Source organism: Falco rusticolus, chromosome Z (assembly GCF_015220075.1).
Source record: "Falco rusticolus isolate bFalRus1 chromosome Z, bFalRus1.pri, whole genome shotgun sequence".
NCBI classification, from domain to species: Eukaryota; Metazoa; Chordata; class Aves; order Falconiformes; family Falconidae; genus Falco; species Falco rusticolus.
Genome location: NC_051210.1, coordinates 54,750,306 through 54,769,355, shown reverse-complemented (window position 1 = coordinate 54,769,355; position 19,050 = coordinate 54,750,306). Strand labels below are relative to the sequence as shown.

The 19,050-nt window shown below is 37.6% G+C and overlaps 1 protein-coding gene across 1 annotated transcript in view; it reads right to left on the bottom strand.

Moving 5' to 3' along the window:
* Nucleotides 1-18,459, bottom strand: part of GLIS3 (GLIS family zinc finger 3) — a 134,421-nt gene extending 115,962 nt beyond the window's left edge. The window contains exons 1-3 of the mRNA XM_037372636.1: nt 18,438-18,459; nt 16,591-16,798; nt 9,896-11,021 (exon numbers count right to left, since the gene is read on the bottom strand). Of these exons, the coding sequence (XP_037228533.1) occupies nt 9,896-11,021; nt 16,591-16,798; nt 18,438-18,459 (1,356 nt within the window). The remainder of the gene's footprint in view (nt 1-9,895; nt 11,022-16,590; nt 16,799-18,437) is intronic.
* Between the last annotated feature and the right edge of the window lie 591 nt (nt 18,460-19,050).

Here is a 19,050-nt window from a genome sequence, read left to right as displayed (position 1 = left end):
GATCCTTCAGCAACTCTTGACCAGAAGCAGAAGTAGCAGACCTCTGCCTTCAGAGGAAATGTCAGCTCTCGGAAATATACATGACAGACTTTTGAGAACCTTATCACAATTAAAGCAGATCAACAATCTTGCAGATGGCTTACTTTTAATTTGGAACCAAACTCTCCATGATGCACTGAAATGCCATGTTCACAACCCAAGCTTCACAGAGATCTATTTAACTGAGTTTAACAGTCTGAGTCTAACTGGCAATATATTTTATATTATCAATCACCCTGCCTGCAGAGCCATCAACTATAATGATTTCCACAGTATTTGCTCAATCTGTATGTCTTTCCTTTACAAGTTATGCAATAATGGACCCGCTTCACTGGTGCAGACAGAAAATCAGTGTCTCAACTTAGTTAACTTACACAATGGATTCAGACCACATTTGTCCAGGCATTCAAAACCCAAAGTCCTTGTGAGTCAGTCAGAGCTGGGCAGCCTTGTTTCTCAACAGTGGCTCATTTTTTAAAAAAAACACTCTCAATAATCTTTGCAGTCTCAACACAGATATTCCTTAATACAGTTTACACACAGCCCATTTCTTTAAACAAACAAAACAGACCTCATGTTCATGCCATCTACCAACTTCTGTAACAGATAGCCATCAAACACCTTAAACAAGGTTTAAGAAGTGTGTCTGAATCACTTGGAAACTGTAAGATCACAGGACTGAAACTTTGTCATATTAATTATGTAAAGCCACTGGAAAGAAATCCATGCATTTTCGCAAGCAGGCAAAGCAGGCTTTTGATGGAACAAAAGAAGCCTTGTCTTTTTCTATTATCTGATGACTCCTAATTAGAATCAATGATGTTTTATTGTTGGCCCAGATAAGCTTGTTTGCATAGCTGTGATTTCTTACAACAGAAATCTGAATGTTTCTAGGAAAACATACATACATCAGCAGTATGACAGACCTTGAAGAACAGTGGCATTGCTTGATGTTTACATCTGAATAACCTTAGAGGCAATTCTGCAAATGTTAAACAGTAGAGAATACAGTAAAGCCAAAGCAATTTAATTTTGTTTGACTTTATTTATAGAAATGTACCAAGTGTACCCATAAAGGCATGCAGTCATCTTTTCCTTGACCTTGTGCCAGCTGATGACCAACAGAAAGCATTCAAAGAGGGAGAAAACAGAGGGGGGGAATTATTTATAACAACTCTTTGTATCAAGCACACTGCTTCATGGACAGATGAGGAACATCACATTTCAACATTTCACGCAGAAACAGCTCCTAAAAAACTTTCTTGACACAGTGACATCTCTCTAAAATGATTCACTTGTGATTTTCAACTTTGTAATGATGTGCGTTAATTCTCAAAAGCTGAGTACTTATAAAGTTGCTATATATCCTAAAAAATGATGGTAAGAAAGTATCAAACCTAAATCGAAGCAGTCTTTAATAGACAGGAAAAACAAGCACGCTGAGTAGATAAAGGTGGTATCAGAAAACAGTCACCATGTGGCTATACCAATATTTATCAAACCTAGATGCATTGAACAGAGCTAACTGAGTCCCATGGCAGTTCTAGAAAACACAGTCACAGCATCCTCACCAGCTTCTCTCTGAATTTCCTTTTCTCAATTAGTTCAGCACTCTAACATAGTCACAGACTGAACCTTCACAGTGATCACCTCTAAAAAGACCTCCCTGTTTCCATGTGGCCTTGTTCAGAAAGGTCTGTTCAGCAGTTATTCAAGCCCTGTTAACACAAGATCAACAGCAACTGCGTTTCTCTTAACGGAGGACTCCACCGCACCGGCTGTATTAGTAATATCTCTGTTCAAGAAATCATTTTTAAGGAGAGCCCACTATAAGCATGTTATGAGCAGTGCTTAATCCTTATACTGTCCAAGTCCTTTGGAAACCTACCCTGCGAGCATCTATCCATAAAAGTAGGCAAGCTTTTAGCATCTGATGAATGCCACCTCAGCTCACTGGGACTGCAATGGCAGTGGAACAGAACCGCTTCAGGCCTCAGAGCACACCAAGCCAATTCTCGATCTGCCTCAGTGTTTGGGATACTGTGCTGAGGCTGGGAGGAGACCTTACTGCTCCCTACAATCACCTGAAAGGAGGCTGTAGAGAGAATCTTTTCCCAAATAATAAGCGACAGAATGAGAGGAGATGGCCTCAAGTTGCACATGGGAAGGTTTAGACTGGATATGAGGAAGAACTTCTTCACTGAAATGGTTGTCAAGCATTGGAACGGGCTGCCCAGGGGGGTGGTTGAGTCACCATCCCTGGGGATATTTGAAAGACCCATAGATGTGGCACTCAGTGACATGGTTTAGTGAACTTGGCAGTGTTAGGTCTACGGTTGAACTCCATGATCTTTAAGGTCTTTTCCAGCCTAAATGATTCTATGATTCTAAGTAAATATGTGTATAAAGCAGCACTCAAGACATGGCATTGAAATCAATGGCATCACTGAGTTTGTGTCCTGACTTCAGGATTCTGCCTGAAAGAATCCCACTGAAGTCTATGAGACTATGGCTGTGGAACCTACCCTTTAAAAATTCACAGGACCAGTCCCTTCCCTTGATCCCTTTAAACATTAAGTCAGTAAAAATATCTTAAACTAAATCTGAATGCTGAAAAAAATGTCAAAGAATATCTTAGCATCTCCAAAAATTTCAGAATATATTCATTTTGGTTTGCAACATATTTAACTAGTGCAATTATATGTGCACAAAAAGGTACATGGCATTTTCCCATTTCTTAATTACTCTGTACAAATAAACCCATGATGGTTCTATGATGCTTAACTATCAACATTCGTTTTTAAAGGCAAACCATCAGACTTAGATGTTCCGGAAGTTCTCCACAGAGTGCCAGAAGCATTAATTAAACCTCTAATCCTTAGGAAAACAGTGTCAATCACCTAAATAAAAGCCAAGAGTATGTTTATCTTTACTTAAAACTGTATTTCCCTTCGGAAAAAGTAATATTGCAATGCACAGCATAATCTATTAACTAGTTCCCTCTACTTCTGTGTTTGTTTCTTTACAGCAGAATCATTTTTTTGGGCAATGGTTTCTGTCTATTTCTGTTGTGACTGTATCATAACTTGCATCTTGTGTTTTCCTGTGAGATATTGTTAGGCTTTTCTATCAGCAAATGGAAAGCTTTATAATTTACTCACTCTATTCCTGATAAAGGTCCAGTCATCAACCAAACAGGGATGCTGAAAATCAAAATTAAAAGTGGCAGAAAAGAGCAGAAGTTATCTAAAAAGAGCTTATGACTTAGGAGACTAATCAAATTTCCAATTCACACAAACATGCTCCAAAACCACAACCTGAGCATTAGCCCCTCAGTTTTGAATTTAAGTAATTTTGTAATTTAAAACTCTACTATTAAAAAACAAAACAAAATGACAAAATAAAAACAACTTCACATTTTCTACAATTGAAATTTTGGCAGATCAAAAGTTTTGATTTGGGATTCTACATTTCAAGTAGATGAAATTTTAAGGAGTTCATAGTTTTAGTTTACCATTTATTTATAGTTTGGCACAGGAATGAAAAAAAATCTCAAAAATGTTCCATTAAAATTCACAGGAAAATGAAAATAAATAAAATACAATCTTTGTGCCTATGCACAAAGAGGTAATAAATTAGAAACCTTTCCACACAAACACGTCTGCAATTAGGAATGTTCATTGTTATTTTTTGATACTTCACAGTCATATTCTGGCTTACAGTGAAACTAAAAAGATGCCTGTTTGAAAAAGTTCTTTAAAAATCTGTCTTAAATTTTCCAAATATCTAAGTCAAAAGGGAAGAAAAGCTGGTTCAAATACCTAACAGGAAAATCAAATTATTCATTAGAAGAACAAGCATAAAATTACAGGTTTCATAGATTTTATTCTGTAACATGGAATATTGTTCTCTGCTATAGGTTTTCAATGTCATCAGTTCTACATCTGCATGTAGAAGAGTCTGCTTTGCATTTTTGAATGCATGAAGAGATGCTTTGATATTAACGCTCAGTAGTTTGGATAACATAAGCCTTCAGGTGCTCACTGAACTCAAATGGAAGTTCTGCATCTTAAGCAGCCATAGGAAAATACATGCCATTACATTTTTAACTACAGATGCATTATGTATTTCATACTGGAAGTATAATATTAAAGAACATTATACCATTGCTGAGAGGTAAGATTTATTAGCTTGGGCTAGATGCCATCTGATGTGATCACATGAGTTTGAGCTGTTTGCGAAAGCACACCCACAATTCATTATTTGTTTTTCCTTTAAACAGCTAAAACATCATAACCAAAACCAGTAGGTTACCAAGATTGCACAAGACTGTGAGAGTTAGGAAGCCATAGCTTTATGGTTGCAAATTAAATCTCACCTTTTCTGTGTCTATACACCATGATATAGTCTAATTACTCCTACATCTCTGCCTTTTCCATGGTATTTCTGTTTCAGTTAGCTTACCAAATTAGTGACAAAAATGGGCAACAGGCAACTATAAACTTGGTGTTTTCTAACTTTCAGCAACTTGACTCTACTAATAAATTACTATTCTTTCACCATGTTTAAGACTAGGTGCTCAACTGCTACTTTAGCATAGTGAAAAATTCTTCTGCAAGAATGTAAGCAAAAACAAAATAAAAAACGTTTATAGTTTCTATTTTTCTAAGATTTCAGCACAATATAGGATTTGATATGGTCTTTCTTTATCAACAAAAAACTGTCATGTGCTGTATAAAATATATAGTACCATACATATATAGTACCAATATATATGCCATATATAACACACCATTTGAAGGCACACTGCTAAAGCCTGAAGATGGACAAGAATTCCCCATCATTTTTACAGAAGGCATTTCTGGTTTTAATCAAAATTTCATCTTGAATACCATCTTCCAAACATGTGTTCTTCAAATAGCACACACACACCCCCCTACCTAAATACTCATGCTCACCCAAAGATGTTTACTTGTGTCTCAAAAAAGTATTACACAAATGTTTTAAGTTTTATGTTATTTTTTTTCTAACCATACCTTCTGTTTCACATGCTTAGTAGGTTGATGTGTTATAGGATGGTTTCAGATACGTAGCAGATGTTAAATGGATGTCGCTTCAAATCTGACAGGAATACTAGCCATTTTATTGGTTTGAATTACATCAAGCAGCTGTGATAAAAAGTGCAGTGTATGTATTACTATCCCATACGTTAAAATACTAATAGCATTGTGCTGAAGCATAGCTGAGATCTTAGAGAAAGCAAAAAGACTGAATGCAGTTTCAAAAGGGGAAGCATTCCTACTGCACCTGACTGAAACTGCAAAGAGAGGCTAAAATTTATCTCTAGCAACATGCTGTTGTTATTTACACCAGAATAAATATGTTAAGCTTACTGTTTGCACAGCATGACAATAAGGCTAATTAAGTACCTCTTATTGCAGCTGAACTTGAAAAGTACAAGAATACTCACTTAAAAGAAGGAACGCTGAGTAGAAAATAACCTCACAGGTACAGCCAAAGAGAGCAAAAGGTCACCATTTGCCAATTGCTACTGTGGAGTTTCCACAGCTACTGGGAATTCTCTTTTTTTCGAATACAGAGGAAATTTGAGGGAACCTCAGATACCATTGTATGGTAACTGCTTGCAAACATTACAGGTTTTACCTCAACTACTCGTATACTAACTGCTTGCATTTCAACATCAATTCTTCATTCAATTTTTTTCTTTAACTTATTCCTACAAAGTAAAAGCTAATGCATAGATTAATAAATAAATACACAACACATTCAAACGTGCCATACCTACTTTACATAAAGTTTAGGAACAGATACTAAATATATATTACCATGCCATGAACAATTTTTTTAGTCTTTAAACCAGGTCACTGAAAAGAAGAATGCATTCCAGATGTAGTAAGTTGGAACAGAACCTGAAAGATATTTTAATGAATAGTAAGGTAGCCCAATACATTTTAACGGCTATTTAATGAATTCCTATTCCCAACAAGTCAACCTCAGGTGAGGCCTCTTGCATGCAACTTCACGCAACTCGCATGCAACTCTTCAGCTTCACAAATTTCTATGTAATAAAGAAAGGCCAAGTATAGTCACGTACTTTGGCCTCCCATATAAAAGAAAATACAGGACTCTATGAAATTCATGCTTTTTAAAATTAAAGTGCATTTTTTAGAACAAGAACCAGTCTTCTACAAATGGGCAGCAATGAAAAATACACCATGGATTTTCAGTACACAGAGAGAGTGTATTGGATCAAATTGCCAAGACCTAACCTGAACATGCAGCTTCAGCAGCAAAATTCAGTTACAGCTGGAAAAAAAAGAGTGTGATTCACAGGAAAACAGCAATACAAAACAAATCTATCAGGACTAGTATGCAATTATTTTCTACTCCACCCTACTTACCTTTGTACAGAGGGACAAGTATGTTCTAAGTTTTGACCTTAAGAATGCTTGCCTTTAAGTTCGGATCTCATTATCACAATCATCATATGATTTTATGTGCTGCTACCTGATTAATACTCACTCTACAACACCTTTATCTTCCAGAATTGAAGACTGCTCATCCAGAACAAGAAGGAACTAATGACTAGACTATCACTTGTAGCTATAGTTCATCACTTCAAATTTTTGTTACATAGATAAAAAGAAAATAGTTCAGATGTGGCAAAACAAATGCTGAGGTCAAAGGAATATTCTATGTCTGCATGGCTCTGATTTGAACTATAAGCACATCAGGTACTGCAGTCCTAGTTGTTTTTCAAGTCTTTTCTCAAAATACATGATTTCATTATCACAGACCAATAACAGAGAATAATAAAATTATTTTTGAAGTTCAGCTTATAATTAGTTGTGCATCTGATTCCATATAATCTCTATCAGTGTTACAAGGATACAACTTAGAAGTAACCCTGACCTTGCATTACTAAAACTTGCAAAGCTTGCTGAACTGTCACAGCAGTCTATTGGGATATACAGCACAGTATTTACTGGTACACTTTCAACACTCATCTGCACAGAAACAAGTACTGCATGATAAATATACTGCCTAGGACACACTGCAATATAAGCTTTAAAAAAAGAGAAGGTTGCCTCTTGCAAAATGCTAGAAACCAGTAACACATACAATGCTCACACAGTGACTATTGTGTGATGTTACTAGGGTGACTAGTGCAACTGGCTGCCTTTGAATACAGGATGTTTGACACGTCATGTAAGATAGTTCTTCCCAAAGACCTATTACTTCTGCTATACTCTCTGCAGTAAATCTGGTTGGATCACATAATAGGTGTGTATTTGGCGTTTTTCCTTCCTTTCCTGGTCTACTAGACTGCCTCTTATCAGTCGGCAAGCTACACTGGATGTAGACTTCTACTTTACCAAGCTTTTTACAGAAAGAGGCATCCTACACATAGAACCAGAAAATAAATTATAGAAAGACCCTAGCTGGACAAATAAAAGTTTATGAATGGATTGTTCCGATTTATCACTTAAATGCATAAATTGATAAAGGTTTGGTGAAAAGCTTCAGATTTCTTTTGCATACTTTTTTATTATCTTTTATTATCTTGCCCAGAGTGTTCTCCCTAATACCTCACATAAAGTCTCAGCTTAAAATGTTGAATTGTATTGATTGGATTGTGAATTTCACTGCTTGGTGAGAAAGGTATGAAGTCTGGCTGAAGTACAACTTCCTAAATATATTAAGACTTCCAGTCCATGGCCCCTTGGCATTAGAGAGCCAAGTACATTTTTCCAGATTCACACCATTTATGAAATGGTAAAGGATGAAAGCAGCAAGCTGTTTCACTTAAATCCAGCTAAAGAATGCTATTTCTACATGCTTGTTCCAGGAAAGGGGGCCTATATTCCATATTTACACCCATATTATGAGTGTAATTCATATCACTCTGAATATTTCTACATTTCATTACACTTCCAAACATGAAAGCAAGATAAGCATGTGACTGTTGCTTCTGATATGCAGACTTCTTGGCACTATACACAAATACTAGCTGAAGTTCAGTAAAATTAATTACACTTTTTTAATATTTATGAAAGCAATCACTCTTTGAGAAGCTAATATAGACACCCCATTTTTTTGTGACAAAGCATGACTTGGCACAGACTTTACTTTAGGTTTAGTGATATCAGAAACATTATCATATGAAGTACCCTATCTTAAACATTAACATATTTATCGCCACTGAATGACGATTCCTTCAAAGCTAAGGACTTCTCAAGGAAGCTTCATATCATGAGAAGGTCACTGTAAATACCGTTTCTGAACAGGCAGGGCAGGGAGCACAGAGTGCTGCTAGCAGAACTTTTCCCCAGTCTTAATGGATCCCTCATTGTAATTTTCCTAGAAAGCCCCTGGGTACTTGGCATTACTCTTTTTTCAGTGCTCTTTCACCATTCCTTCCCTCTTTTCTTCATACTGTTGTTGCCTGTTCTCACTCATCTGCTGACATCTGTCTCCATCTCTTTTTTTCCATGTGCTATTCCCTTGAAAAATTACTTTCTTGACTCTCTTTCCCCACAAAGCTGATGAGAAATCCCTGAGGAGAAAGTGAAATTAATGGTAAACTCTACTCCAATACAGCTGGAGAGCAGAAAAGAGAATATTATGGAACTTAAAAAGAATATTTGGAGTTCAAGCTCTGGTGTGACAAAAGGGAAGGATGAAGAGTCTTCCTTAGTGTCATGACACAATCTCTACCTGGTCCTTTAAATTCAAGAGAGAAATCTGGGAAAACATCCACTGTTTGTGAAGGAGGTTGGCCCTCTGAAGTGACAAAAGTGAAAGAAAAGAATTTCCTCTATCTATTGTACAAGCAAACGTCTATATCATGATAAGAAAATTACACAACTAGGCACACACTGAAAAGACTCCCAGCACCAATTTATATTTCACAACATGTAAACAATTTCTTTTTCAAGTCTATAGTAATCAGCACTTTTATTGTTCCTAGAAATTATATACTCATTGTTTTGTTATGTTACACTGAGGATTGGAAACAGCATAGGTGAAGCTGCTTTCTGCTGACACTAGATAAGCACTTAGCAAGGGTAAACTAATTGTCAACCAAAATACAGACTATATGTAACGCCAATCAACGGTCTGAATTACAAAGATGATGGATGGTTCACTGGAGTCTAAACACAAACTGATTCTAGGGTTTACTGGTTAGACTGTTAGCCCATGTGATACATATATGACTGACTGACTTGCAGTCACCCTCAGAAAAACAGCAAGAAAACAGGGGTTGAACACTCACTGCTAGAATCTGTGACCAGATAAACTGTTACATGTTTTATTCCTACTGTATTCATGGAAACAGGGCTGTGGGCCTGTTTTTTCTTAGTAATTAAACAAATTTGCCTTAAAAAATACCCAGCCCTTCTCAGTTTCTCATGGTAACATTATGCAAGATCCTAAAAATTCCTCATGTCAAAAAGGAGTGACACAACTAAAGGATATTTCAAGATAAATTGTGCCATTTATTCTGTAGCACTTTTCCTGCATATATCCTTCATGGAGGTACTTAACTACTGATGGAACTTAAGTTTTGCTTTATGAAGATCTACCATGTCACTTTTGCAGTCTACAGTAGAAGTTTATAAATCTAGAAAACAGAATTTTCTTAATCATACCTGTTAGTACATATCAAATTAAAGAACACCTTTCCTTTCTACCTAGGTGGAAAAATGGAGCAGTCATTCATTCACACAGACTAGTTAAAAAAGCACACCATTAACTAGGAAAAACACTTCTCTGTATTTTCACGGGTAACAGAGAGCCTTTTACTGGTAAGAGAGGCAACATTCACACTTACCGTGCATTTGTTTGGCTTCTCTCCTGAGTGGACTCTCATGTGAATCAGCAGTTTATAACGGGCATTAAATGGCTTGTACTTTCGTGGGCACCCTGCCCAGAAGCAAGTGAAGTCCTCTCCCTTCCTCTGATCTACATGGATCTTCTCTATGTGCTGCACAAGTTCCTCTTGCTGGCCATACAGCGCACTGCAGTCAACCCAGTGGCAGCTGTGCTTGCCATTGAAATTGTTTGGCTCACCATCTTCATTGAGCAGGGTGCTGGGGGAAGAAGGAGGCACAGGCAGCAGCTGAATGAGACTGGGGAGGCTGTGTGGATGCTGGTGCTGCTGAGCATGGTACGGTGGGGGTGGCCCTTGTGGAGGTGGTGGTGGCAGCAGGGGTGGAGGAGGCATGTTGACCGTACAGCCTAAGAAGTCATCCAGGTGTTCGTTTTTCAGGATACCCACCACCTCGTTGTCTGCAGGTGGAATGCCCTGCTGGATTACCATGTTACTTGCGGTGGCCACCTGCAAGCTGGCTTGCTCCAGCTGCTGCATCCGCTGATACTCACCAGCCTCATTCTCAACATACCCTGGAAAGGTGATGTTGCCATTAGCCATGAGAAGGTCTTTCTGGGCAGTTGGAATAGAGCAATTTTGGGGTATACAGCTTCCTCTCACTCCCAAAAAATGTCCATAGACCTCAGGCTGTGGGGAGACATTTGCTGGTGACGTCCTGGAGCTGTTGATGTAGGCCACCAGAGAGGTTGGGGATGTACGGATGATTGTATTGAAGTCAATCCCAATGCCGTCAGACAGAGGAGACAGAGAGAGCACTCTCTTTTTGGAGCGGGCTGCTGGAGACCAGGCTGAGGAATGGTGAGGACTAGAGTAAGTGGAATGCCTATTTTCCATTCCATGTAAGTAGGACGGTAATGAGTTAGAGACGCAGTTACTGGACAGAGATGTTCTGGGTGAAAAATTTAAGAAGTCCCCCAGCTCACTGCCATTTTGTAAACCTTGGTCAGGAGGAACAGAAGGAAGTGCGCTGTACCCACGCGACCACTCTTGCTTAACACTCAGTGTGGACTGACTTTCTGACAAGCTTAACGTCGTAGATGCCAGAGACTCACACGACAAGAGAGACCTGCAATAAAGTAAGTAAGCAGTTAGACAATTCAGTGGTGGTTCTTCTATCTTCATACGCACATAAAATTAAAGAAAGGCTACATGTGAGAAAATCTCTCCCTAATTCCTTGTACTCAACTTCAACACTCTCAGTTAATTTAACAGTATGCATAAATGGGCACTACATATATAACAAGGTCACTTAGGAAAACAACTTTAACATTTTGAAGAAAAGTTGCTGTAAAGGTTCCTCATACATCAATGCAGAAATCAATGCAAATTTTTTCATCAGCTGTGGTGTAAATAGGTTTGGGCCTCTGAAGCCAAAGCGTTATGCTCCTGCCTTGTATGAAACTTGTATTTATTTGAGTTGACTATTATTTTTGCTGGCTAAGAACAGGAAGAATACTGATTAATAAAGAATAAATATTTAACAAATTTGCCAATGGTAATGCATACAAATACAAATAGTATTCTCTACAGAAATAGCTCAATTTTATAAATACAGATAATATCTAACTCTACAAAACAAACAAAATAAATGAATAATGTAGAAGAACCAGTTGAAGGGGTTTATTAAGTTTTAATCTGATGATGTATCTGCCTCCAAGTCAGCAATCCAAATTTTTCATGTAAGTGTAATGTTGCTGTTATCATTGGCTTTTCACAGAAATATTATGAAACTTGTTTATGCTGCAAATATCCTACTGGTAGATTTAAAAAAAAAACACTCATAAGGTCTTAAAAACATTGTTTTCTACAGAAAGGTATAAAAAGGGAAATACAATGACATCAGGATCCCTGATTCATGGCTACAAATGTTGGGTAAAGGCCAAGTGGATTTACGTCTTTATGTTTCCAGTTCACATCTTGGCAGACTTGAATTTCCTATCGGTGTATTAATTTCTATTTTTAAGGGGCTCTAACAGTAGAAAGAACCCTGTATGTATCTAGATAAACTTGGAAATCTCACAGACACAGAAGCTTCTGCATCTTTTGCTCTGGGGGTTAATTCCTGGGTTTATTCTTTTCACAGTACACTTTTGAAGAAGCATAGAATTTCAATGGTGGATCAAGCACACAGGAAATCTGATTTCTCATCTAAATCTAAAATGCATTTTTAAGATGAACAACTCAACACTGCAGCTCAGCTTCCCAAATAAAAAACAAGATAGACAATAGCTCATCCTATCACACAAAGACTTCAGGAGGTCAAATTAACTGAAAAAACACCTAATAAGTGCTAATAGGTACCTTAAATACCAGGTGTTGAAAAGTGTTTCTTAAAGCTTTAAATAAACAATATATGAGATATTGACATGCAATAATCCAAAGGAATTGTCATGTAGGCAAGCAATAATGTATTCTCACTTACAAATGTAAGTTCAAATGTATAGTCAAATTATGTATAGTCAGTTATTTATAACTATTTTACTGCATGTTTTTATATGGCTACAAATTTCAAATTTCTAAAAGAGAAAATATGCACTGTAAAGAAATTTAATAAAATAAACAAATCTATCTATCTCTTGATACAAACACAGTTACAGCAAACACCTTTGAGGAGGCACTTCTACCTATTTTACTTGCTGCTTTTTTTTAACAAGGAAGCAAGTTTTGATATTTACTCAGAGTAAGCAATATTGCAGTTGCTTGCGAGTTCTGCAAGATTCTGCACTGCTTCAGGAAGCACAGATCCAGTGGCTCATATGTCTGCACCACAGCCCTACTGCAGGGAGTCCAGCTTCAGCAGAGGCAGATGAAACTACTTAAGAATTGGTGGTAGGTTAAAAGTGGAGATCTGAATCCCATTTAAAACAACATCAATCAACCCAAGACAGCAAGAAGAGATCCTAAATGATGATTTTGGTGATATTTCCAGTGAATATGGCAATATTTACCAAATTTCCATGATTTTTCTTGGGAAATTGACTTTTCACCTCTGAGATCTGTGGACTAACTTACAATTAGATCAGCAATGTTGAAAGAATATATGAAAACACTAAGTTATTCGAGCAAGAAAAAGGTATATAGCTTTCCACATTCAGGTCTAGCTAGAAAGGTTAAAGCTGAAAAATCACAGTGTCTTTGTTATCACTCCCTGAGTGATGGGGGGGTTTCCTACTGCTTTATATTACAGCATTTTCCACCACTTGAGAGTCAACCAACTTGAATTAAGAAAAGTTGTTTTGCAGTGACTGGTTTAAGGGCTGGATCACGCTGCCAGAACACAGCCCAGTCATTCCCTGGGAGCTGGAGGAGGGGAAATAGTGCTCAGGGCATCCTGGCTGCCCCTCAGCCCCCTTTTGCCTAGAGGGGAAGCCTGGCACAGGCTGAGGGAAAGAGGAAGCAGTTTGCAGGTGCTATATCTGTGCACTGAGAGAGATCACAAATAGTGAAAATGTGCCTTTACATATCACCCTGCCTTGCTGTGGTGAGCTATGGGGTAAACGGGTAAATGTTCCTATGCTAAGATACTTGCTTTGTAATGGACGGTGGTTGATTTGCTGTGTCAGAGTAAGAAACACCCTGTTCAGATTGAATGTCAGCATAGGGTACTGCTGTGGAGGTCAGGTTACTCCAGCAGGGTTTAAGAGGCACTTTCAAAACAGAAAAGCACAATTAACATGATGACTAAAGTTTTCATTGAGAGAAATGAAAAAAATAGGATTGCTGTATCAGGTCAATCTTGTGTAAAATTTAGCGCTAAAGGGATAATCTTTTGTGGAAAAAAAAAAAATCAGGCTGTTGGGTCTGTTTATCAATGGGCTTTGTTAAAAGCACAGTTCATTATTGGCCAGTTAAATCATGTTAGTGTGCTGTGACCCCAAATATAGATCTACAGTCTTTAACAGAGCAAGAAAAGTAAGGTTTGATTTTTCCATGCTGGGCTACATATATTTATATATGGAAAATATAAATAGGGTGGGGGGGGTTACCTGTTAGATTATTTAGATTTTTGTTCTCTCTTTTATAAGTAGGGAAAAAAATCATGCATCAATATAATGTCTGTTCTTGTAATGTCACAAATTTTAATCAGATGCATAGTAGGACCATATCATTCAAAAAGCTACTAATGCCTAACACAAAGGGACATATCCATCAGTGAAGCTGAAGAAAAACTGCATTTTAGAAGTCTCATAAGAGGACAAAAATCAAGAGTTGTCTCAGAATGTCAAGTATGCAATAAAAGCCAGATAACCTGAAGAAGTTTGGTTCTCACTTAAGCCTCTAAATTCAAAAGTAACAAAGTTTCCAGCTCCCAAAACAAAGCAAATTTCTTCAAAAGCCTGCCCACACTGTGACTATGTAGTTTTCTGTGGGAAAATAAATATGCCTAATAAGAAAATGAAGGGCCAGCTATACCACTGTGCCAGATTCTCAGATGGTATTATTTGGCACGTCTGCTTATTGTAATCTAAACCGGCTTGAGTTTGGACCAGATTTTTCATGAACATTTACAAGACATTACTTGCAATTACCTTCTGTCCTCTCTCTGCGTAGAGGCCAGTGTCAAGGATAACACAGAACCATAAACATGGAAGAGTGAAACCCATGTTTTCTTATCTTTGTGCATGGTCTTCTGTTTTACTAGCCAAGAACCCTTTGCTCTTTCCTGGGTTGTTTTCTGACTTGCCTCAAAGTAATTGCCAGTTATTGCATATGGTTTCAAGCAGTATAATGGAATATTCTGGAAAAGTTTTTCAGAAACTCTCAAAGAAGATGGGCAAGTTTTTATCCATCATGGTCTATACACCAAAATCTGACGTTATCTGTGGCAAAACTCCAAATCTGCCAACTTCTTTTCCTTCTTCCATCAGTAAAAATCATAACAAGTCATTTTAGTTTGTGTCAATTCAGCAAATACCTTGGTTTGGATTAAGCTGCCAGAACACTGTTCACGATGCCTGAGAGATACAATCCAGAGAAGGCATTCAGCCCATAAAGAATTATGGAGGCATCTTAGGCAATCAATTTAGGCAAATGCAGATTATTGCGGGGGGGGGGGGGGGGGGGGAGAAAAACAAAGAAGTGTTCCAATAATCTGTGACTTAAAATCTGACTTTAAACCTGTTTTGCCCTATAAAATAGTAAATTTTAATATAGTATATTTTGAGGACAAAATTGCTGAAATGGACATTCTTCATGTGACAAACTGATTTTAAAACATCTTCATTATTAAATCATTAGAAGAACCTCCTGAGACACTACAGCCTTGATTCTGCCAGTTTCAAATTCACTTCACCCTTAGTAAATGTTTCTTCAAAATAAAACCAAAAATGTATAACTCAGTACTGACATAGCACAGCCAGCCACATATTCAGATAAAAATAAGTGTTTGGAACCTGCTCAGGCACACCTGAAACCTATTAGGCAAGCAATAATTACTTCATGATATCTTTATTTCTGCAGTTTTGTACTGTCTCAAAGGCATGTGTCTGGATCTGTCATTTGTCATCATCTTAGCACTGAATGGTTTTCCCTGACACACTTACAGAGGAAGCATAATTAATTTTGTAAATTGTCCCAGGGGACTCAGTCTTCACAAGCAAAGAGAGAAATGTCACAAACCACCTTACAGTAAAGCAAGGTTTTCTTCCAGTTACATACCAACGATTTTAATTATTTCAAGAATGTTCCTTGGCTTGTAATAAAGTGATACAGTAAAATGTAAACTGTTTTGAGAATAAAGGCCCTTGTGGCCTGTTGTAAATAAGAACAGTTACATTTCAACTCAGTAGGCAATTTTTGCACGAATCACATCTACGAAAGTGGGAAGCAGCTTCTGAAATAATACACCAGAATGTTTTCTCACTGTAAGTTTAAGGGATGTGCTTAATGTGTTTGTATGGAGGTTGTCAAATAACTGTTTTCCCTTCATTCATTTTTGTCAACAATACTCACAGGTATAATCTCAAAAGTTAGTTAAGCATTTAAAATTAAGTACAAGTATTTATCTGTGATTTAGAGATCTAAAAAGGCAACATTTAGAGGGAGGCCATAGTTTTTATTAAACTACCCACCAGAGACAGGAAAATGGACAGTTTTCCAGGGACACAAGTTACCTAACAGATAAAGTTAACTGCTGGCTCAGTGCACACTAGGAACAATTGCTCTGATTAACTTGATTATGTAAACAACAAAACAATTCGAAAGCAAAGGCATTTGATGAGGAGAGAGGAATGTTACCAGGGGTCATTTAAGTTTATTTTGTCTGACATAAGTGTTACTTGACAGGCACCAATATAACACTCTTAGCACTAAGGTAAGCTTAAAACAGGTCACTGCTCCCGATGTAACAGGTGGACTATTTCTGCTATCATCCTCCATAACATTTCCTGTCCTTAGCACAAAAACATATTTAAGTGACTAAAAAAACCCTACCAAACACAGAAAATGTGTGGCCAAATTTCACCCATGATTGGAATGATCCAAACAGTATGATTATAGCTGATGTGAATGAAATTACATTTAATTAAATTTCTTGTGGCATGACAGAGAATCATTTAGGTAATTTTTAATCATCAGAAAGGTTGCATTTAAATACTCTCTTTTTGAAGTAGTGAATATAAAAAGTAACTCAGGACCTTGTATCTGATGGAGAAGCACTCAGGCTGGATGCATTCATAGACCTCTGTAAGCTAGGGCTGACCTGGTTGCATGCTGTTGAAACCTGATTAGTAGGAGGTGAAACAGGTCCCAGCTGTTGAACTGTCACAGGGCTGCTGGTGACTATTACATCGTGGCAGCTGCCTTTTCCAGTGGACTTGCCCTGGGGTCCATAACCAAGACCTCCTAAAAATAAACAAGGTAGGTTAGTATTCACCTCCCACGAACCCATGATGAGGCCACAGAACTCACTTCACTTTGCAAAGTAGGAAAAGTGACTGGAATTGAGTATCTTCAGGTAAGGGCAAAACAGGGGACCAATACAAGGACTTTGTAAACTTCACCAGGCACTGAAAAAGCACTATTCTAAAGAAGAATTAATAGATTATGCATGTTTAAAACATGTGCTGAAGTACATAAATGAAAGACCAGGCATCATGAATAAACATCTGAAAAAACACCACTGGAAGAGCCTAGGTAAAAATGCAGCCGCCACCTGACAGATAGCCAAGCCACAAGCCCACCTGTCTCTGAAGAAGGCAGGGAGAGAGAACCCAAGCATGGTGCAGGAACACCACCATGCCTTGAATCATACCAAACCCCACTGCTCCAAGCCACTGCAAGCCCTTCCATTATTCCTACCACTTGCCATCCAAAAGGCAAGGGGACTGCAGGCATGCATGCTAATCACAACCCCTCCAACAGGGCTGGTGTGGCAAAGCACAAAGACTGAGTAGTTTCCCCAGCAGGAGAGAGTTACAGCTGGAAGCCAGCATTCTCCAGAGATCTGGGGAGAGGAATTTGAGCTGCATCAAGCAAAGCCTTCTGGACTTTCTTTAAAAAGCTAAATCTGCTTTTAATCCCTGCTACCATGACAAATTGATGGCTATTACACAGTAGCAGATGATTACAGAGGCAGCAGGCAAGTGGGACGTAGCTGCAAAACGCTCTGCGTACTCTTGTGTTCTGATTTAGGTCACAAAAGGTGGTTTACAAGATCCCCTGCATTGAAACACATCAAGATGAAAAAGTTAAAATGGAAGTTGTTGGATAGTTGTGATGATATTCTCATCACAGTTGGAAATTATTAGGTGATTCACATTTCAAGCTGCTTCCCCATGTTCAGACTCAAAGCAGCATCTCCAAAGCAGAAGAGCAGTGTCAAGACAAATAGTGAAAAGTGCATCAATTTAAACCATTTACTAAATCAGATCTACTTTTTGACTTGATTGTACAAGTCACAAACTAGCTTTTCTCAAGGATGTTCAAAAGGTTTGTGAACTTCACAAAGTATGTTAAGGCATTTATGGCCCTCACAGCCACAGAAAGAAAATCCAAATCCTTCAATCTCCTCCCGATCAGATAGGATTATCTTAAAAATTTGCAAGTCGCTTTAGAAATTTCAAATCATAGCTTGTTTTTAAGGAGAGAATAAAATAGGTATGTTTATACTTGTTTCAGAGGTCTGTGCTTTCCTTCCCAACTACTCTTCTTCTCTTTAACTTATTAAGTATTATCTTACATATATATAAGCATACATGATTCACAGTCTACTGGGATCCTAGGTGCTTTGTAAATTGATGTACAGATGTTACAAGCTGACTGCACAATGCACCACCAAAATGTATTCCTTAGGATAAAAAATGGCAGCCCTTTAAGAAAAACAACTTACTCATTGCTGCTACTTCGAAACATAAGTGAAGAATGCAGCATGTGGCTGAAAACTCAAGGGTAAGGAAGGAAGAAAGTATTTAACCCATCCAGAAATTTAGCTAGAAGGACTGGAAGTTTCCCAGGACAAACATGTAAGGAGAATTCCTTGTACCTTGTATTCCTTCTGGTACCATTGTGGGTACCAGAAAAAAAGGCTTTTAAGCTTTGTGTGATTACTGTTTGCTCTCATCAAAGATGTCTAATCAAATAAAAAAATAAAAGATGGCATTTTATTTTCTTCCCTGTGAATCAGTTTGTATTTTGAACTTACTAAAGCTGAATCAGTGTGCTACTCAGCAGTTGTTTTTGTAATATTAGAGAGAGCTAAAATAGAACCATCTGGCAAAAATTAGGCAAAAAACATAAGCTGTCCATGCTAATAATATGAATGCTACTCCTCTTAGCAAATGGCGAGGTGAAGTTAAAAATTTACATGACACATTCACATTATATAAAATACATAATACTACATAATATGCCCATATGTGCATGTAAGTCACGTATGTTCAGTCAGGTTTTTTTTAGAAAAGTCTCTTTAGTATGTAGAACCAATGGCTTCTGCACCAAAGGATATAAAAGACAGGGAAGCATGCTATAACGACATAAGAAATCCAACTGGTTTTGACCCTGAAGCTTGTACAGCCTATATATATAGACTAGATGTAAACCTATTATTTAGCATTGAGAAAATCAGCTCTGCCACAAAAAATGTACCAAATAGGTAC